The following is a 22,135-nucleotide window of genomic DNA, read 5'->3' on the forward strand; positions in this document are numbered from 1 at the left end:
GTTTTTTAGTTGGGTCAGTTTAACAATATAAGTATTGTTAAATAAATAAACATCTGAAACAATCCTAACAGGTTAAGGAAAAGGGGGGGGGAGTTTCATTTATCTTTCTCATATGTTATAATATTTTAATTATTGTTTTTTCCTCTCCTTAACAGGTTTACAGTAGATCAAACCGGCTTATGTCTGGTGTGCCATTGCACAAAGAAGAAGGGAATGCTCAAGATAAAGCATCAGTTAAATCTTTACTGGTTGGTTTAAATGAGGCTTTCAAAAGTGTTCCTTCCCAGGTAGAATATTTTAATTTTAATCGCTTAAAAATCTTAGCTGTTTTGTAGAATAAGTTAGACAATATTTTAATTTATTTTCAAAAAAATATTTGCAAAAATAAAAACTTGCCCCTCTATCTCTCTCCAGCTATATAATTAGAGTAACAGTCTTGTCTTTTTTCCCCTTTTTATTGATTTTTTTTCAGACTAGAGGCGCTGAAAAGGAGAATCTGCAGTTTGAGCAAAAACTATACAGAGGTGTTTCAGCCACCTCATCTTGGCTAGATGGGGTTGAAGAACATTTGTTGGTTTCCACGGCTCTATTACCTGAAGTGACAGAAACGTGTCTTGATAATCAAGAAGTAAGACAATTATTAACTTATGAGTTAAAGTTGATCTCTTTTCAGTTATTGGAAGAGAATGCTATGCAAGATACATTTATTAGCATTACTTATGGAAAAAGAGATGCAGAAAAGGCCTTTGTGCCTTTACTAAACCTTATGCCAGAAAAGGATATTTCATTTACATTAAAGTAAGTCCCTGAAGTGTACTATAATATTTATGGAATTAACTTCTGGATGGCTGTGGCAGGCCTCTGCCAATGAAAATTTGTTAGGGAAAGATTAGTGCTACCCTTTACATTCCTAGAAAGTAAATCAGAATAGATCAAGTACTTTCTAGAGATATGCACAAAATTGGCTTCTTGGACTATAGCATACATACAGTACTTATCCAAAATAAGCCAAAGAATAAGAATGGTAATATCACTCCTTGGGAAATAAATGAACAGCCTATGTGAATTCCTTGAAACTGTGATCTGTATGCTCAAGAGAGAAATGAGAGTTTGTGATCATCCTTATTGCTTCTATTTGCCATCAGCTTTTAGAACCATTGGATTTGGATAAATATGTTTAGATTTGAGATATAGTTCTTATTGCTATTCCTATTGCTAATATGAGTAGTCAAGGAACACATACCAATAAACCTTGAGTTATGATGGTCATTGGGACTAGAAACTCATCACTAAGCTATGCAATTGTAAAATGCAAGTCACATGACCACATTGCTATGCAACAACAGACACAGTTGCTGTTGTAACCTCACCCCACCGCCCCGGACTTCACTGGTTGTTAAACTGGAAGAGGTGAGAATCCCAGTCAAGAAGTGCAGGGATGTGTGTGCCATGAACAAGCACCATGGAGTACAGGGGGTATGCTGGTGCCATAGCCAGCAGATGCTACAGAGTACAGGCAGATGGTCGGTGGGGCTATAAGCAGGAGATGTACTGCAGGCATGGACGGAGAGGGTGCTGTGGAGTATGAGATCCATGGGATCTAATTTTCCATAATGAGGATCCTCAGAAGAAAAAGCATTGGGGATGACTTATAGAAGTAACTCACAGCCTTCAGTGCTGGTTTTGCTTGTGAGAAAGCAGCAGGGCAGGTCACAACTGGCAATCAAGTGACTGCGAGATTGTCATTGTAAGCCAATTGTCAAGTGCCCAAACACAATCACTTAAGTACAGGGCTGCTGCGACGAATATCTCTTGTGGACCCATCCTAAGTATCACTCATTCAATGCCATTGTAGCTTGAACAATCTCTGAATGGTTGTAACCTGTGCACCACCTATATAATACTGTTTTTCACAGTCATCTATGGTTATCTGTTTTGTTTTGCAAAGTATTAATTTTAAAAGCATGCTGTTTTTATTTGAATACATTTTAGTCTCTTGCTAAGGATATCAAGGAAATGACCGAAAAAATGGATAAGAGCAAGGATTTATTTTCTCACGTGTTTCCTGAGAGTGCTGATAACCGAGATGTCATAGGAGACACTTTGGACAGTTTGTTACAGAGATTAACATTACTAGACATATTAGTAAATCAAAGATGCCAGCATATGAAAGAAAGACTTCAGCAGATACTGAATTTTCAGGTAAATATTGTCCAATTCTCTTAAGAATTCCTCCATACTGTTAATGGTTGAAAAGTCGGTGATCTAATTATATTTCTCTCAGCCAGTTTGGTATAGTTGATAAGGCACCAGGCTAGAAATGAAGAGATTATTAGTTCTAGTCCCACTTTAGTTATAAAAACAGCAGGTTGATTTGGGATCAGTAACTCTCTTTAACAATCTTAAATAAGACAGTGTCAAAGCACTTCCAAAAAAATCTTGCCAAAAAAAAAAACCTTCATCAGGAGTCAAAACTGACTCAAAAGTGCAAAAAGCCACACATAATTTAATTCTATGGATTCTGTCTTGCTATCAGAAGCTTATGTAAAATATAACAGTAAAAAGACCCAGATTTTGTTTTTCAAAGTCCAGTTGCCTTTTGGAAAGAGCACCTCTGGGACAATCATGACCTGGATGACTGAGAATCTCCACAGGTACAAAGGTCACTAATTTTACCAAAGCACATTGAAGTATAAATGATCAAATAAACAGAGACACCAAAAATTGCAGGATTATTTTATCAGACAAAACTCCAAAGTAAACCTGATAGCTCTTGCATGAATTTCATTTGAAAAGACATATTAAATACCAAAGCAATAATAACTACATTGTTTTAAAAGTTAAACCAATATTAAGCAACTGTTTGATAAATGAAAACCAGTTCTGTCAACCTTGCCAAGAAAATTGTAGGGACTTGTCCAAGCAGCCCTCAGGAGTCAAAAACTGGCTCAAAGGTGCAGGCACATCCAAACGTGGCTTTTTACAAATTAAGATCTTAACAATAGTTCATGAAGTAATTCACCAAATGAAAGAATAGCCTTCCACTTAACGTCATCTCTAAGAAAGGATGGCTGATGCCTTTACCAGACAATGAAAAACATCAATTTTGAGGAACAGGGAACTAATTCAGTTCAGTTCATCATATACAGATAAGTAAGGATGGCACAAGCTATCAGCACAGATTGTTGATAAGGTAGCCAATGTACAGTACAAACTTAATGCTGCTAGTTACTCAGCAACTGTTTAGGAATTGGGAGTTCTTCTGGCTTATAATAGCCTCTTCTGAAGATTTGAGTCAATCTCAAATTTTTATTACCTGCAAACTGCCTGTTATCACAAGCCACAAGGAAAAATGTTGCACAACAGAAAACTTGGACAGTAATGACAATAATATTCTGTTATTTCCATATATTAACTTTTTCTTTCAATTTCCAACAGAATGACCTGAGGTTGATGTTTACTTTATTAGCTGATAATAAGTATATTGCACTGCAGAAACTAGCAGAAGCAGTTGAACGCCCTGAAACAGAACAAATACAGGTATTATTGTATTTTATATTCTTAAGGATGGCAAAGAAATGGTACAATGAACATCAAAAAATTACTTAGAAGATAGTATCAGACTACAGTCAGTGCCCATCAGTATTTATTCTGATAAATAAATAATGCCTGAAATATTTTTTGTATGGGAATAAATAGACATGCCTTTGAAAAAGAATTCTGCTTGGCAGTGTTATAAATTTCAACAATAATTTAGTTTTCTTTTCTTACATTTTGTCCGATTACATGTACAATATGAACTTAACGTTTCTTGATCTGACTGAGCAGCTCTACAGCAGAAAGTATATATAAAATTAACTGTGAATTTTTAGAACTTCAATTTTATTTGGCAAATTAGAGAAACATTTAAATGTTAATAAGAATAATGAACATGCGCCTAAATAACCCAAAATATTCATTGAGTCTTATAACCCACAGATTATTAACAACTTTTAAGCCTTTCTTTTGTCTTTGACAAATGGCATGCAATCAGAATTGTAGTGTAGTGTCATATCATATATCATATCATATTCTTATAAATATTTCTCATCGAGCAACTTGGTTTGATTTTAACATTTAATCAGATTACCATTTGGAATGTTTGCTTATTCTTAGGTTTATCTCATGTAGGTATCATCTCTACTGAATTTCCTTTTTTGACTTTGCAGTGAATTCTTCTTCTTTACATAGGCTATCGAGCAACTAGAACAAGGACTGAAAGAAATGGATGCAGGTATCACTGAATTAAAGAAACGTGGAGATAAACTGCAAATTGAACAATCTTTCATGCAAGAATTATCCAAACTTCAGGTAATAAAATTTTTAGAAACAACTTTTTATAATTACCAGCATAGTATTTGTTTTCCTTTTTTGCTGATGAATTATCTATTTATTATTTATTATCCATTTATAGATAAGAAATTCGTTTTATATGAATCAGATGTAAAATAACTTCAGAGGATTGCAAAAATCATTGAGTTTGCTTCATTTGTCAATTAACATCCAAAAATAAAATTTTGGTGGAAATGTAATGATCATAAGGAGTTGTATGTAGCTCATATAGCTCACTTATCTTGATTGCCATTACTGGCCCCAAGTAATTGAACTCATATTCCAATTTCTTTTTCATCTGTCTGTCTGTCTGTCTGTCTGTCTATCTATCTATTTATTTAAACAATTATTAGATAACAGGTATAAGTAAAAACATAGTTATGAATACATGGATACATATAAGAAAAATAAAAAATAAAAGAAACAATAGGACAGGGACGGTAGGCATGTTGGTGCGCTTATGCACGCCCCCTACAGATCTCTTAGGAAAGGGGTGAGGTCAATAGTAGACAGTCTAATGTTGAAGGTTTGGGGGTTTGGGGAAGAAACCACAGAGTCAGGTAGAGTATTCCAGACATTGACTACTCTGTTGCTGAAGTCGTATTTCCTACAATCAAGTTTGGTGCAGCTTATCTTTAGTTCGTATCTATTTTGTGCTCTTGTATTGTTTTGGTTGAAGCTGAAGTATTCATTGATAGGTAGCACATTGCAATATATAATTTTATGTACTATACTTAGATCAAACCAAAGGCGGCGTAGTTCTAGGTTGTCTAGGTCTAAAATTTCAAGTCTGGTGGCATAAGGTATTCTGCTACGAGTAGAAGAATGGAGAATTCTTCTCGTAAAATATTTTTGGACTTTCTCAATTGTAGTAATATCAGATGCAGGTTCCAGATTGATGAGCTGTATTCAAGTATTAGTCTAGCAAATGTTTTATATGCTCTAGTTAGTAGAGTGATATTACCAGAGAAAAAGCTATGCAGGATTAGGTTAACAACTCTTAATGCCTTTTTGGCTATGTAGTTACAGTGAGCTCTAGCACTTAGATCATTAGAGATGAGTACTCCAAGATCCTTGACAGAGTTTGGATCATCAACAAGGTCTTGACTATTCAGCCTGTATTTTTTTTTTTTTTTTTTTGCCAATATGTAAGATAGAGCATTTATTATTCTATGATTGTAATGTAATTTTTTTTTGCTTTTTCTTTTCATGTATCAGGATATGTATGATGAGTTGATTGTGATCATAGGATCACGGCGCAGTGGATTGAACCAAAATCTGGCACTGAAGGGTCAATATGACCAAGCTTTGCAAGATCTGGCTGACCTAATTGAAACTGGGAAAGAAAAGATGGCAGGTGATCACAAACTGATAGTTGTCTCCAAAAAGGAAATCCAACAGCTTCTTGACAAGCACAAGGTGAAAACAATTCCTACATTTATAACTTACTCTTGCTGCCATTTAATGGAGTCCTTTTCTGTAATTCTCCTGTTTCCCAATCTGGAAAGACAGTAGTTATTTCAATGTGATTAAATGCCATTTGGAATAATTTTAAAGCTAATGAAGGCTAAAAAATTTTTTATTTATTAATGCAAATATTTACCTCAAAATACTCATATAATAAACAGACATGATATTCTTCCGATTAAAATCGGAATTCTGATTTTTTTGGGAATTCCCCCCCCCTTTCCCCCCCTTCTCCTCCTCCTTCCCCTTCCCTCGGAGGCCCCGAGTCAGGAGTTGCTACCGCTGGCGCGGCTCTGTGTGGCTCCAGTCCCGCGTTGCCTCAGGACGGGAAAGGCAAAAAGGAAGAGCCGCGGCGGCGCTTTGCAACGGCAGCAGCGGCTCCTGGTTTTGCCTTTCCCTTCCCGAGGCAACACGGGACTGGAGCTGCGCGGAGCCGCGCCAGCGGTAGCAACTCCTGACAGCCCCAGCCGGATACCTGAGCGGAGCCCGGGCGGGCGGGCGGTGCGAGCGGAGGCCGCTGAGCGGCAGGAAAAGGGAGCTGGGCAGCGATTTCTTGGCGCGCGGTGGGGGGATCTCTTTTGGCCGGCCCCAATTTTTTTTTCAGAGGGGAATATCATGCCTGATAAATGACTCTTGTACAATAATAAATACAGAGATGATGAAAATAATTGTCAAAATGCCAACCTATGAAAAGCAGACTACTAACGGCTACCTTAAAGGTAAATGTAAAGCTTCCCCTCGCACATATGTGCTAGTCGTTCCTGACTCTAGGGGGTGGTGCTCATCTCCATTTCAAAGCTGAAGAGCCAGCACTGTCCAAAGACGTCTCTGTGGTCATGTGGCCAGCATGACTAAACGCCGAAGGCAGATGGAATGCTGTTAAAATAGTCCCTATTTTTCTACTTGCATTTTTACATGCTTTCAAACTGTTAGGTTGGCAGAAGCTGGGACAAGTAACGGGAGCTCACTCCATTATGCGGTGCTAGGGATTCAAACTGCCACACTTTCTGATCGACAAGCTCAGCATCTTAGCCAGTGAGCCACTGCAAACTTTAAGGGCTGCCTTAGTAGTTGCTTTTCATGGTTTGGCATTTTGTCGATTATTGCTTAATAAAATGCCAAACCATGAAAAGCAGCCTCTGTCCCTCATTTGCATCAAAAACCTATTGGAATAAATTGCTTTTTACTGCAAAAAGCAAATAACTTCAAGGTGACAAAATATTCCCAAAATATTCACTTTGGGTTGTCACTTGTCTCATGTTACGTGAGGTAGAGATTCTCAGCAGCTGTTGTGGTTAGCCAGCAGCAGGTACAGACGGCTGAGGAGAGTGAGGACTCAGATGAGAGGCCGGGACCGTTAGGGAGTGGACTGCTGCCTTCAGAGATTGTGGGGGCTGGCAGTAGCAATGAAGAGGTTCCTGAGGAGCCTGTGCCAAGTGCATGTGCACACAGGCCTGCTCACAAGAAAGAGCAGCTGCAGCAGCATGGGCGATTCGAGAGTAAGGCTGCAAGGTAATGGCCCCTCCTTCAAGAAGATAAAAGCCAGCTGTGAAGCAAATGTTCTTTGTAGGAAGCAAAGACATTTTGAAACTCGAGCCTCATGGACATTGCAGTATCTTAAGTTGCTATTTGAAGACTCTTGTGTTGTAAAATATCTCTAGGTAATCTGTTATTTTTGGCAGCCTCGCACAGTTTTGGCAAGGCTTGTGCTTATCAAAGTTAATTAGTTTGCAGCAGCCTTTTAACCATGGATTTGTAAGAAACATTAAAAGGTTTCTGTTCCCTTTGGTTCGTATTTGTTTTATTGGAAAAGTGTTTGGGTCAGAACAGCAGCCATTCTGAAGACAGGACAGGCTAAGTCATGTAGAACAGTATAAATTAAAACCAGTCACCTTGGATTTGACCCAGAAACCTTTTTTTTTTTAGTACAATTTAGAGTCTACCAAGATCCAAACACCTCTGGGCAACTTGTACTTTTAAAAAAGTAATAAGATCAGAAGGCAAATACTCTATGACAGACAAAGCATCCTCTAGGGACTCAAGCTCCACATTGTCCCAATACATGGGAAAACAGTCAGATTTCAATTACTATGAACATGATCAGCGTGTGAACCTTACAAATCTCTTACCAATCATTGCTATAACTGTACCACTGTGGTTCTATTAAATTTAATTATCTGAAGCCACTACATTTTGTTCCATTCATACCTTCTGAGTTGTTTTAAAAGGTAGCTCCACATAAAGTGAATTGGAATAGTCTAAATGCAAGGTGATTAAGGCTTGAGTCATAATGGAATAGATTTCCCCTTCCATAAGGAGTAGACATGTTTTGGCAGTACAATAATCAGAGTGTATAGGAATATTTCAAATAATTAGAAATTGTGTTTTAATCTTGGGTGTATTCAAATAAACCCTGCTATTTTGTTTTGTGATGTAGTTTAAATGCAAAACCACATTATTTAAAAATGTCAAGGATGCTTGCTTCTGACCTGGAGTTGAAACAAAACAAATTTAATTCCTAGTGTGCATCTGAGGAAGGAATTGTTAATTCAACTTATATCTTTCTATCTGAAAGATAGAAAGTTTTTTAGCTAAGCAAGACTCTTAATAGATTCTGCAGCAAAATCTATTCCATCGCTGAGAACATAAATGAGACACAAACTATGGGAAAATCAGGGGTTTAAAATTTTAGACTGTTTGCACCACAGCAGTATATTAATGAAATATGGTTAATAACAAATAATGATAATTTTCTCAGGAATATTTCCAAGGACTGGAGGCACACACGATCCTAACAGAAACGCTTTTTAGAAAAATAAGCAGCTTTGCTCTTGTGAAGGAAGCTCAAATCCATGTGGATCTCATGGCACAAGGCTCTGCAGTGTTAAAACAAGCTCATAAGAAAGGAGTGGAGCTGGAATATATTCTAGAGGTAAAATTTTCTTTTTTCTTTTGCTTTAAATTTTAAATTTTCATTCAGTTTGCCAGTGGCATAAAAATTTTCTTAAGAAAAGTTATGCAAATGTTTGCAGAGAGGCTCAATTTGTCTCCTGAAGACATCACATTAAAAGTTCAGAATCTTTTGAGCAACCCCAAAATCATTTTGCCACCTGGGCAGTATGGAAATTTTATAACTTCATTTTCATCCCATTTTTACATTAATTGTTTATTAATTTGGCAAAAAATATCAAAAATTGGTAGCAAAAATTGGTAGCAATTTTTATATACTTCTGTAATACAGCTAATCCTTGATTTATGACCACAACTGAGCCAACAATTTCTATTGCTAAGCAAGACATGCTAAGCAAATAGTTGTTAAGTGACTTTTACCAAATTTTACAATCTTTCTTGTCATAAATACATGCCAGTTGTCAACCATCCTAAATCCATCCTGCAAGTGTCCTAAATGTGAAAAAATGATCATAAATCATTTTTTTAGTGCCATTGTAACTTTGAATGGTCACTAATGAATGTTGTAAATCGAGGACTACACGTATACATATTCATGTATCCAATTCTCTAAAATTCTTTTTGCAATGAATATTCCCTAAACTTCACGTATGTTTTCCCTTAATCCACATAGTTTATCCCTCCTGGTTTATTTTTTGTTGTTGATACTGATGGATAAATAAACTTAGAACATCAGCAAAATGCCATTAAAGGTTGTAGAGGAATAGTAGGCACTTAATCCTTTTTCTTTTCTGATTACTTCAGTTTAAATATTTAATGTCTCAATAGACAATAGAATAGAATTAGAATAACAGAGTTGGAAGGGACCTTGGAGGCCATCTAGTCCAACCCCCTACTTAGGCAGGAAACCCTACACCACTTCAGACAAATGGTTTTCCAACATCTTTTTAAAAACTTCCAGTGTTGGAGCATTCACAACTTCTGGAGGCAAGTTGTTCCACTGATTAATTGCTTTAACTGTCAGGAAATTTCTCCTTAGCTCTAAGTTGCTTCTCTCCTTGATTAGTTTCCATCCATTGCTTGTCTTGCCTTCAGGTGCTTTGGAACATAGTTTGACTCCCTCCTCTTTGTGGCAGCACCTGAGATACTGGAACACTGCTCTCATGTCTCCCCTAGTCCTTCTTTTCATTAAAATAGACATACCCAGTTCCTGCAACCGTTCTTCATATGTTTTAGCCTCCAGTCCTCTAATGCAGGGGTCTCCAACCTTGGCAACTTTAAGCCTGGTGGACTTCAACTCCCAGAATTCCCCAGCCAGCTTTGCTGGCTGGGGAATTCTGGGAGTTGAAGTCCACCAGGCTTAAAGTTGCCAAGGTTGGAGACCCCTGCTCTAATGTATAATAATGTATAATATATAATGTGTAGGCTCCTGTAATCTGCTTTATTTGAGAGCTATTTAGAATTTATCTGCAACTTCTATTGCAGAATTTCTCTGCAAATCATGGAACAACCTTCCACCTAAATAAAACTTGAAACTGAAGCAGTGATAACTTTCTGAGCTGAATGAACTGCCATCTGCTTTCCTTTTTTAAAGGCAAAATGAGCTGTTTTTTGGTGTACTTCCCTTGGAACTGCTCAAGTCAACAGAGTATATTGCATATTTAGAGAATAACCAACTAGCAAAATAAAATAAAAAGGATCTTTTTTTAGATTACCTATCTCAATCAATTCAATGTGGCACAGTTTTCTGTTAGAGATATATTTGAAAAACACTGAGAAATTATTTGGCAATTATTTGGTTTGCAGACTTGGATGCATTTAGAAGAAGATTATCAGGAACTCACACAGCAGTTGGAGGCTGTTGAAACCAACATTCCTAGTGTTGGCTTGGTAGAGGAATCTGAGGAAAGGCTGGCCAATCGGATTTCCCTTTATCAGGTAATAGCAGTAATTTGTCCATCTGCATCCCTGCACATTTTATACACATAAACTTTTTAGGGATGACGATGCAACTCATCCTTCCCTCCCCTGGCTGCAGTTAAGAACAGAAGAGATGCATGGATCACACCAGATGTGTTCCTAGCTGAGTTTACAACATTGGACAAATGCTTGAAGGGGAATACAAACAGGACATCACGTCAAACACCTTCTGGATTCTGTGCATTTACACTAAGAATCAAAGTAGACATTTATTTGATAACATGATAAGATGTATATGTATAATCCAATGCAAATGTGTGCATATTTTTCCTACTTACATGAGAGGGATTAACTGTCTTCAAGTAGTACATGGGTTTATTTATTTTTTCCTCAAAGATCTGTTATACCATGGAATATAACTATCTGGAGACAAGAATAGAGAAGACAACTGTGATTATACCTAATTTTGTGTGATTTTGGGTTTTTTGCATTAATTAGATAAATTAGTTAGACATAAACTAAGCAAGTTGCATATATTACAGAACATACTGCGCGCTCGCTCCTTGGCCGTCCTTCCGGGGGTTTCTGGAGGCGTTCTGGGGTGGTGGTGGGTCGTCTATACCCGGCTGAGGTAACTTGGATAATCTTTTCTAGGAACCCGTACATAAGCAGAAAAGGCTTGTCTCTTCTTTTTGTGGCAAGACCATGCATATAAATATATGAACTACTAAGCTCTAGATAGGAATAGTTCTTGTGCATCCCAATGGAAACTTTTCCCATAAATATTCAAGCCCCGTTTGCAGTTATATTTTGATACTAATTATTCTAAGGAAGGGAAAGGGAAAGTCTTTTGTCCCAGTAGCTGTGTTATAGGTATCTCTTTACATCTGACATTTATTAAAAAAAGAAAATCATGACTGGATATTATATATCGGAAATAAAGTTCTCTATAATTTTCCTGGATCACAATTATCGTTAAGAATTAGTTTTTCTTTGCAAATATCATCCAAGGTTGTACCCGTATTATTTCCTGTGGCAATTATTTCAAACTTAGTTTAGGCTAAAAGTCAAGCCATACAGTTGCAACGTTATGTAGGATGTAAGTGTATGATATGTAGAATATTTGAATGTGCATGTATGGCATGCATGTATATGAGCATGTATATATTTGAGTATACATGTATGGAAAATTAGAGTATCTGGGTAAAAGAAAAACAAAAAATCCATTAACCATGAACAAGGTTTAATGTATAGTATATGAATTGTTACCAAAATGTATGTTTTCACATCAACAAGGAACATCTTTTATGGTAAAATTTTAGGTTCTTTTTTCCTTATGGATTATAGTAAAGAAAGAAATCATTGCGGTTTCATATTGTCTCTTATTTTCTTTTGTTATCAAAGCACCTGAAATCTAATCTTAGTCAATACCAACCGAAACTTTATCAAGTGCTGGATGATGGGAAAAAACTACTGTTCTCTGTGACGTGTTCAGCATTGGAAACTCAACTGAACCAGATAGGGGACCATTGGTTAAATACTACCAACAAAGTTACTAAAGAACTGCACAGACTGGAAACTATACTTAAACTCTGGACAAGGTATTGCTAATGACATTAAAAAAAACCCAATAGGTTTGGATTCTTTATCATTTTGTATTTCATCAATACAGTTACCTGTATAACATGTTACTTCTTGAAATTTGAGAGAATTCCAGGAAAACAATGCTAAAGTTCAATTTTCAATTTTAACTATTATTGGCATCCAACCTGGGGAAGAGTTGAATTATTACAGTATTTCCAGGGATGTATATACTTTTGGTTTATTGTTGTGATTGCTTTATAATTTGACTGTGCTGGATATAACTCATCCATAATGTTTTGAGTTGGGTTGACTATATCAATTGTAAAATAAATGAATGAGTGATGAATGAATGAATTATAAAGAACTAATTAAGTGTCATTCAATGAGTCCAAAGCAGCCTAATATTTTCCCCTCTATCTCCAAAGCAGATAATTTGGCTTGCAGAAACATTATTTACTTTAGAAATATCATATTATTTTAAAATTAAAAACATTAAGGAAGTGTGGAATCTGACACAAAAGAAAAAAACTATAAAATACCTTCCTGGGAGGAAAAGAGTTGAATTTTATGGTTCATTGTGTAACACTCAGATTACATATTGACATGGCTTTTGATTGCCATTTGCTTTTTTAAATAAGAAAGTCTCTGAGAATCTTTAAATCTGCCTACTCCTATGAAGGGAGGAATTGAAATTGGTTGGTATATATGTATTTAGTTGTTGCCCGTGACAGTGTACAATTTTACATAAAAATAATCAATGGAATTTAAATGAATTTGAATATTTAAGATAAATATTGTGTCAGGAACCTTTTAAATCATGAGAAAATGTCTTTATGAAAGACTAATCAATATATGTGGCTTAATGTGAAATAAATTTGTCCTTCATCCTCTTTATAGATATCAGAGTGACTCAGCTGAACTGATTCATTGGCTCCAGTCAGCAATGGACCGTCTGAAATATTGGACCCAGCAATCTATTACAGTTCCTCAAGAACTAGAAATGATTCGAGATCATCTGAATGCATTTTTGGTAGGTATGAATAAAAAATAGAGCCATTGATGTTTCATGATCTAATTGTTCAGTAACATAATTGTTAAAGCTGTGGAAGAAAATTTATAAAGCAACACATAATGGCAATATCCAGAACTATTGTACACTGCTCAAGAAAATAAAGGGAACACTTAAACAACACAATGTAACTCCAAGTCAATCACACTTCTGTAAAATCAAACTGTCCACTTAGGGAGCAACACTGATTGACAATCAATTTCACATGCTGTTGTAGAAATGGAATAGACAACAGGTGGAAAGCATAGGCAGGTAGCAAGACATCCCCAATAAAGGAGTGGTTCTGCAGGTGGTGACCACAGACCACTTCTTAGTTCCTATGATTTCTGGCTGATGGTTTGGTCACTTTTGAATGTTGGCGGTGCTTTCACTCTAGTGGTAGCATGAGATGGAGACAGATGTGACAGGGTCTGGAGACGCCGTGGAGAATGTTCTGCCTGCAACATTCACCAGCATGACCGGTTTGGCAGTGGGTCAGTAATGGAGTGGGGTGGCAATTCTTTAGGGGGCCGCACAGCCCTCCATGTGCTCGCCAGAGGTAGCCTGACTGCCATTAGGTACCGAGATGAGATCCTCAGACCCCTTGTGAGACCATATGCTGGTGCGGTTGGCCCTGGGTTCCTCCTAATGCAAGACCTCATGTGGCTGGAGTGTGTCAGCAGTTCCTGCAAGACGATGCAGGGTGCAGCATTGATGCTATGGACTGGCCCACCTGTTCCCCAGACCTGAATCCAATTGAGCACATCTGGGACATCATGTCTCGCTCCATCCACCAATGCCACGTTGCACCACAGACTGTCCAGGAGTTGGGGGATGCTTTAGTCAAGGTGTGGGAGGAGATCCCTCAGGAGACCATCTGCCACCTCATCAGGAGCATGCCCAGGCGTTGTAGGGAGGTCATACAGGTACGTGGAGGCCACACACACTACTGAGCCTCATTTTGACTTGTTTTAAGGACATTACATCAAAGTTGGATCAGCCTGTAGTGTTTTTTTCCACTTTAATTTTGAGTGTAACTCCAAATCCAGACCTCCATGGGTTGCTAAATTTGATTTCCATTGATAATTTTTGTGTGATTTTGTTGTCAGCACATTCAATTATGTAATGAACAAAGTATTTAATAAGAATATTCCATTCATTCAGATCTAGGATGTCTTATTTTTGTGTTCCCTTTATTTTTTTGAGCAGTGCATATTTGGGGGCTAAATAATCGTGCATGGATATATTGCAGTGCTGTGCACTCTTAATTATCAGTTCAGAATAAAGCATTTCTGTTCTATTCATACTCCAAGTTTATTGATAAAACTGCTGAAACCTGCTAGTTATGCCAAATTACAATTATTTCAGGAATTCTCCAAAGAAGTTGATGCAAAATCATCCCAAAAATCTACTGTTCTAAGCACGGGAAATCATCTTCTCCGTCTAAAGAAGGTGGATACTGCATCTTTGAGGGCTGGACTGTCACAAATTGATAATCAGTGGACAGAACTGCTCATACAGATTCCAGTAGTGCAGGAAAAACTACATCAGGTAGGGCAAATTCAGTTCACTACATATCATTTCATTCAATGCATAGGTAAATACGTATTAGTACTTTTTCTGACAATCTTCTATTCAGGCATTGCTCGTAAATTTCTTCTTTCCAGAAACTCAACCCTGTTTTCAGGAAATGGATGGCTGCAAAAGCTTCACAGACATGACCTAACTGGATAAATTATTTTAGTGTGGACAAAAAATAGTCATATATATTCAAATGTTTGCATACTGAACTGCACAGGAATAAAACCCTGGGCATTTGTCAGCAATTGTTGGTACTGAAAGGCAAAGTATCTTTAAAGTGCTGGCAATTATATTTTGTGTGTATTTATTTCTCTGTGTGTGTGTGTTTGTATGTTTGTGTGTAGATAGAGAGATTATAATATATATCATTTAATATTTCCTTAAATCTTTTATTTCTCCTTGGGCATGCTGAATGTTTTTAAATTAGAAAAGTTGGCTTCATATCTGAACATATATTCTCCATCATAATATATACATAATGATATACTTATAAACAAAGCATGTACTGGCTCTTAGTTTTCGTTTGATTGACTTTTTTGCAGCTCCAAATGGATAAGCTTCCTTCTCGCCATGCCATCACAGAAGTCATGAGTTGGATTACTTTGATGGAAAATGCTATTTCTAGGGATGAGGAAAATATAAAAAATATAGTGGGACACAAAGCTGTCCAGGAATACCTCCAGAAATATAAGGTATTTAAAGAGGGAATAGTTGGAAAATTGCTTTACATTGATATCTCCTACGTGATTGCATTGGATCTGGTTTTACACATGTAGATACTTAACTTGTGCAGTTGCATTTGAAGATTTTAAACCCCATTGATTTAGGATGTAAGTTTCTAATTACTCAACTTTTGCCTGTAATTACCCTGTGGAAATGCTTCAGAGGTTCATCTCCTCTCTCTGGGTTGGTTCCAGCTACTTTTAGAAGAGGGGAAGAGAACACACCTGAGACAATTTCTTTGTGTGGTTCTCAGAACAAGGTGCTCTCTCCACTTCTGTTTAATATCAATATGAGGGCATTAAGGAGGTCATATGGGAGCAAAGGGTCAGATATCATCAATATGATGATGATAACTAGTTATACTTGCTGACAGGGGTGAACAGATATTAACATTATTAATGTTCTGAATATCAATATTCCATATTCATGTCTGGAACCTGTTGGGGAGTGGATTGGAAGGAACAAGCTCAGACATAGCCTTAGCAAGACCATGACTTGATACAAGGACAAGTTTTTCAACATTTATTTTTAATATGAAAAAAATCTCTACAGGATTATTTTTTGAATTATCTCTTTTTTTAAAAAAATACTATAAGAGAAACAACTGTTTCCTGCCATCATCATCAAGTAAGCAGCTTACTATGTAGAATCCTGAGAACAATTTACCATTTTCCTTCCTCCTCAATGAATTAAAGAAAAAGTATAGCATACTGGTGGACATTACAGCAAAAATTTTGGCAAAGTTTGATGTAACACTGTTAAGTCAAAGCACAGCATGTGCTAGAATACCTATTGTACTATATGAGAGTTTCTCTTCTGTATTTTTCCCAAGGGCTTTAAGATTGATGTAAACTGTAAGCAGTTAACCGTGGACTTCGTTAACCAATCAGTGTTACAGATTAGTAGTCAGGATGTGGAAAGCAAGCGTAGTGACAAGACGGATTTTGCTGAACAACTTGGAATTATGAACAGGCGGTGGCAGATTTTGCAGAGTCTGATAATGGAAAAGGTAATGAAATAAACTTGTTATGTGTGAACATAGCTTATCTGAAAGAAAAGCTGCATTATATGCTGCTATAAAGCTGCATTCTGAAGGAAGAATTAAGATGTGTTCTGTGTTTTCCACAGATAGTAATTTGTATACCAACTGCAGTACAGACACATTTTGTTCTGATGGTATCAAATGCTATCCATTAACAAAGCCAGATTGATGCAGTCTTATATACTGTATGTCTATCTTTCCAGAAAGCAGCAATGACATGCCGCCTGTATAATGCTACAAAAAAAAAACCTACTAGGGTTCAATTGCTAGGAATAAAACTGTGTTTAATTTAGTAAATAGTACCATCTTTAAAAGCAGTTACTTTTATTTAAAACCAATATTTTTGTTGCTTGGCTATAATATAACCTTATTTGTCATGCTGTAGTTTTTACTTTTTCACTGAGTTCTTAGCATCTCTTTCTTAGTTAGAAAATTGCAAATATGTTAAACATTCACTTCCTGTTTGTCATAACAAACCTTTTGCTAAGATTACAACAAAGTGGGCTGACGGCATTGATTCTAACAATGGGTTAATTGAAATACATTTCACAAAATGTGTAGAAATTTTGGCTTGCTGTAAGAAATTATAACTAAGAATTTAATTTCAGGAACATGCTAAACTGTATAAAGCACTTACCGTATTTGCCGGCGTATAAGATGACTTTTTTGCCCTGAAAAACATGCCTCCAAGTGGGGGGGTCGTCTTATACGCCGGTAAATACGTTGTTGTCACTCAGTGCAAGAGCGACGGGGCGGAGCTCCGCAACTTGCGAAGCCCCTTCAAGCCCAGCCGGAGTCTCTTCCTTCCTCCTCCCCCACCCACCCACCCTCCGCCCGGCTCAGGCGCGCTATGGAGGCCAATCTGGAGGTGGGGTGGGGGTGGAGCGGGAGGGTCTCTGGCGGGCCGCTCGCCAGCCAGCCCGAACCGTGTAATGGCCCGGGAGTGGGGGGAGAAGGTGGTGGTGGTGGACTGTGGCGCCCCTCCTTCTGGGCAGCGGGGCGGGGGTGGTAATTTGCTCCTCCCTCTTCTCCCTCCCTCTTTGAAAGACCGGGAGGGCTGTGCTTGGGGCGGGGGTGTCCTCGGGAAGTTCCTGATGGGACCCCGCTGGGCAGGGCCACCCGGCTCCCGAGCTGCTTTCCAGGGTCCCCTTGGGAAGAAAAGGTCCGTGGGCGGTGGAAGAAGGCGAGGGACCTCCTCCCGCCCCTGTCCCGTCCCGTCCCTCCTCTTGTCCCCTCCTCCCCTCCCCGCTTAAGAGAGAAAGATCTGCCTCCCGGCACCGAGCTGCCACCCAGCGCCGCGTCTCCGGCCAGCGCGTGCTTGCGACTTGGGAACCGGCCAAGCGACTTTAAAACCGAGCGGAGGCCAGAGATAGCCGGAATTACCCTCCACACCACACACACACACACACACACACACACACAGAGAGAGAGAGAGAGAGAGAGAGAGAGTTGGCAGCTGTCCATCCCCCACCCTTGGAGTCCCGATGGCACGCACGCGGGGCTGTCACAAAGAAAGGGAGAGGAATTGAGTGCCAGCCTGAGAAAGGCGAAGCTGCCTCTCTAAAGCATTTTGGTGGCTTTGTAAGTTTGGGGAAAGGGGGCGGGGGTGTCAATCAAGAATTATATCCATAATACCCCAAGTGTTACAACTTACCGTATTTGCCGGCGTATGAGATGACTTTTTTGCCCTAAAAACATGCCTCCAAGTGGGGGGTCGTCTTATACGGCGAGTATATAACAAACTCTATATTTTGAGTGGAAATGTTGGGGGCTCATCTTATACGCCCAGTCGTCTTATACGCCGGCAAATACGGTAAGTAAAATCTAACCTTCAGTTAAATTGAATTCAGTCATTCCAGTATCAATCATTCAAATGAATTTGATTGATTGCTTTTGCTGAACTGAAACTTTAAAGTATGCAGTGGATTTTGATTCAATTTCAAATTCATTATAAAACAATATTGTAAAAAACATGGATCAATACCCATGTATTTTTTCCAGTGAAATGTTTCTTTATTTAACATAATGAGTGAGAATTAAAAAATATGTGAATTATCTCTATCTATCTATCTATCTATCTATCTATCTATCTATCTATCTATCTATCTATCTATCTATCTATCATCTCTATCTATCTATCCTCTATCTATCTATCTTTTAGATTCAGTTATTGGAAGGTTTCCTTGAATCATGGACAGAATATGAAAATAACATTCAGAGCCTAAAAACATGGTTTGATACTCAAGAGACAAAACTGAAGGAACAACAGAGAATTGGAGATCAAGCATCAGTTCAAAATGTTCTAAAAGACTGTCAGGTAAAAACAACTTTGCCATTAATTATGAATCAAATCTGTTTTATTACTTTATTGAAAACAAGAACAGAATGCTAATTAATATCATTGTACTGCATATCTGGACAGATGTAAATACTACCGTGTTTCTCCAACAATACGGTCTCCACCAATAGGAAGGCCCACCATGTTTTATTGGCATAAAATCAAATTAAGCCCCTCCCCCCAAATTAAGCCCCATATTAAACATGCGAAATGGGGGGAGAGCGGGGGTGGCTTGCCGTTAGTAAGTACTTTTGTTGCATGCCCGGATATGGTGCTGCCTGCGTTGGTGGGGCACTTCATATCGGGAGACCTTACACCTTTGCTTCTCCCTTCTCCCTGTTGCCCTTTCTCCTTGCTGGCGTTTGGCGCAGCCACGTGCAGCCAGTCAGGGCTCCTCCCGCAACCGGAGCCCTGAGGAGACACTTGGCTCAGGCGCCCGTCTTCCCTTTGCTTGAAGGTAAAGCGATTATTTTACAAAGCCTCCCTGCCCGAGAGGGCAGCTCACCACGTGGGAGGCTAATTTCCGAGGCCTCTTCCGTTCCTCCCCGACCTCCCTACGCTGCGCGCTCTGATCGCGCCGCTCCCTTCAGCCCAGCGAGCTCTTCCACCTCAAAGAAGGCCAGGCGGGCGGCTGCAGACAGCAGCAGCGGGTCTGATCCGCCGCAGCGAAACAGCCACCACCGTGGCCCGACGCGGGGAGAACGAGCGAGGTTGCGCCGCCAGCCCGGGCGAGATTTGGGAACGAGGGGCAGGAGGAGGCACGCACACACCCTGCGGCTCACTTTCCCAGCTTTGCCCAGCCCCACGGCTCTGGCGCGGCCCTGGAGGGATGAGCGGAGGGTCCGGCGGGGAGGCGCCGCTGCCCGCCAGGGCCGCACCAGAGCCGTAAGGGCTGGGCAAAGCTGGGAAAGTGAGCCGCGGGTGTGTGCGTGCCTCCTCCTGCCCCTCGTTCCCAAATCTCGCCCGGGCTGGCGGGCGCTAACCTCGCTCGCTCTCCCGCGTCGGGCTACGGGTGGTGGCTGTTTCCGCTGCGAGCGGCTCAGACCCGCTGCTGCTACTCTGCAGCCGTCCGCCTGGCCTTTCTTTGAGGTGGAAGAGCTCGCTGGGCTGAAGGGAGCGGCGCGTCAGGAGGCGCGCAGCGTAGGGAGGTCGGGAGGAACGGAAGAGGCCCCGGGAAATTAGCCTCCCACGTGGTTGGGTTGCCCTCTCGGGCAGGGAGGCTTTGTAAAATAATTCGCTTTACCTTCGAAAGCAAAGGGAAGACGGGAGCGCCTGAAGCCAAGTGTCTCCTCAGGGCTCCGGTTGCAGGGAGGAGCCCTGACTGGCCGCACGTGGCTGCGCCCAAACGCCGCGGCAGCAAGGGAGAAGGGAAAGCACGGTGGCCCGAACCCGAAGGTCTCCCGAATATCCAAGCTGTCGCCGCCCGCCCACCCACCCGAGGATGCAAGGGGGGAGAATTAGTCATCCCGAAAAGACGTCCTAGCCGTTTTTCGGGGTCAAAAAAATAAGGCCCGGCCTTATTATGTGAGAAACACGGTATTATTCATTATATTATTAATATAATTAGTAAGGTGTGTTAATAGAGGACCTATGAATATTCCCTATTTGGTAGAACTTTTTATTTATTGGTAAATTAATTGGTAAAAAAGTTGGGGATGTTTAATCTTTGGTGAGATGATTGGTGCCTCTTTTCTTCCTTTTCTTTGTTCCTGTAGGATTTATTTTCTCTGCCAGTTCTGTTCCTCTGTGTTGCTTTTGTTTTGTATTGTTCTTTGTTTTAAAATATGTTTATCAATTTGTAAACCACCCAGAGCAAGATGGGATAGGAATTTAATGTATTATTATATACACAATAATGTAACATCATAGCTGCCAGTTCTATACCTGGTTTTAGCCTTCATACACATCAAGTTCTTCCCAAGAGCCTAAAATATTTTAATGTATCAGCCTAGTACATTTGTGGCTCCAAGCAGTGTGGCCTTTTGTAAGTGACAGATGGAAGTTTCATCAATGTGCCATACAAGATTTTTTTTCTAAGTGCCATACAAGATTTTTGGGCATGGCACCAATGTGCCAATGGGACCACCATGGCCAAATATGCCACTATTTTTCGACTTCGATTTTCAGATCTTTATGATCTTCCCCAATTCATTGTCTTCTGTTCTTACTATCTCCTGATACAGCTATTCTTTACTTTTAAATAAACTAGTATGTTTATAATTGATATTTCTTATTGATAGTACAGTTCATTCTTTGTTGTACTGAATGTGAAAACTCTAATCATAAGTTGTTAGTAATTAGTGATTTTACAAAAGCCTTATGCAGTTAAAAACACAATATGACCATTTTTTATTTCCTTCAGGAACTTGAAGATCAATTAAAAACAAAAGAGATAGAACTTGAAAAAGTTGAACAGACTGGTTTTTCTTTAATACAAAACAAAAAAGAAGAAGTCTGTTTTGCTGTTATGGATGCCCTCCAAAAGCTAAATAATTCTTGGGCAAATTTGGACCACCAGGTAAGTAAGAAGGAGTGCAAGAAAATGTACCTTCCTGAAATTGGGAGATTTCAAACCACTGGTATCAAGAAAAAAACTACATATATTCTGAATGATAAAAGTAAAAATAACTTCCAATCAAGAGCTGTGCTTCCATGTTCTCTTCTCCCATCCCAGTCCAGATGTTGAAGATGATTCAAAAGCTAGAAATGCAGAATTATCGATTAATATTAAAACCCATATGATGTGCATCAAATAATTAATTATACATTAGATTCCTGAAATCTTTCTACTATTTATTTCTATTAATCATTGATTGATTGATTGAGTCCCGCCATTATTTTCAATTCTAAAACCACATCGGTAGATTTTCATGGGTAGATTTTCTCCAAGACATATTCCAGTCAGTAGTGGGATTCAAATTTTTTTACTACCAGTTCTGTGGGTGTGGCTTAGTGGGCGTGGAGGGGAAAGATACTGTAAAATCTCCAGTCAGAAGTGGTATTTGCCAGTCCTCTGAACTACTCAAAATTTCCACTACTGGTTCTCCAGAACTGGTCAGAACCTACTGAATACCACCTCTGATTCTAGTGCTATCTGTGTTCTTGATTTTCAGTCTTCATTTAAGTGTTGTTAGTTTTAATGCTTTTATAT

At 39.1% G+C, this 22,135-nt stretch overlaps 1 protein-coding gene across 7 annotated transcripts in view; it reads left to right on the forward strand.

Annotated features, from left to right (window-relative positions):
- SYNE1 (spectrin repeat containing nuclear envelope protein 1) overlaps window positions 1-22,135 on the forward strand; it is a 292,109-nt gene that overhangs the window by 200,065 nt on the left and 69,909 nt on the right. For all 7 annotated transcript variants that reach the window (XM_087969930.1, XM_087969959.1, XM_087969939.1 and 4 more), the window contains 15 exons: window positions 156-287; window positions 473-628; window positions 1,993-2,202; window positions 3,439-3,540; window positions 4,231-4,350; window positions 5,590-5,790; window positions 8,597-8,770; window positions 10,555-10,686; window positions 12,073-12,269; window positions 13,150-13,282; window positions 14,669-14,851; window positions 15,424-15,573; window positions 16,437-16,613; window positions 18,808-18,963; window positions 21,347-21,502. In XM_087969930.1, coding sequence (XP_087826056.1) covers window positions 156-287; window positions 473-628; window positions 1,993-2,202; window positions 3,439-3,540; window positions 4,231-4,350; window positions 5,590-5,790; window positions 8,597-8,770; window positions 10,555-10,686; window positions 12,073-12,269; window positions 13,150-13,282; window positions 14,669-14,851; window positions 15,424-15,573; window positions 16,437-16,613; window positions 18,808-18,963; window positions 21,347-21,502 — 2,379 coding nt within the window. The remainder of the gene's footprint in view (window positions 1-155; window positions 288-472; window positions 629-1,992; window positions 2,203-3,438; window positions 3,541-4,230; window positions 4,351-5,589; window positions 5,791-8,596; window positions 8,771-10,554; window positions 10,687-12,072; window positions 12,270-13,149; window positions 13,283-14,668; window positions 14,852-15,423; window positions 15,574-16,436; window positions 16,614-18,807; window positions 18,964-21,346; window positions 21,503-22,135) is intronic.

This window comes from Notechis scutatus, chromosome 1 (assembly GCF_049901735.1).
Source record: "Notechis scutatus isolate UNSWTSFEM ecotype Mainland chromosome 1, rNotScu1.2, whole genome shotgun sequence".
Classification (NCBI taxonomy): Eukaryota; Metazoa; Chordata; class Lepidosauria; order Squamata; family Elapidae; genus Notechis; species Notechis scutatus.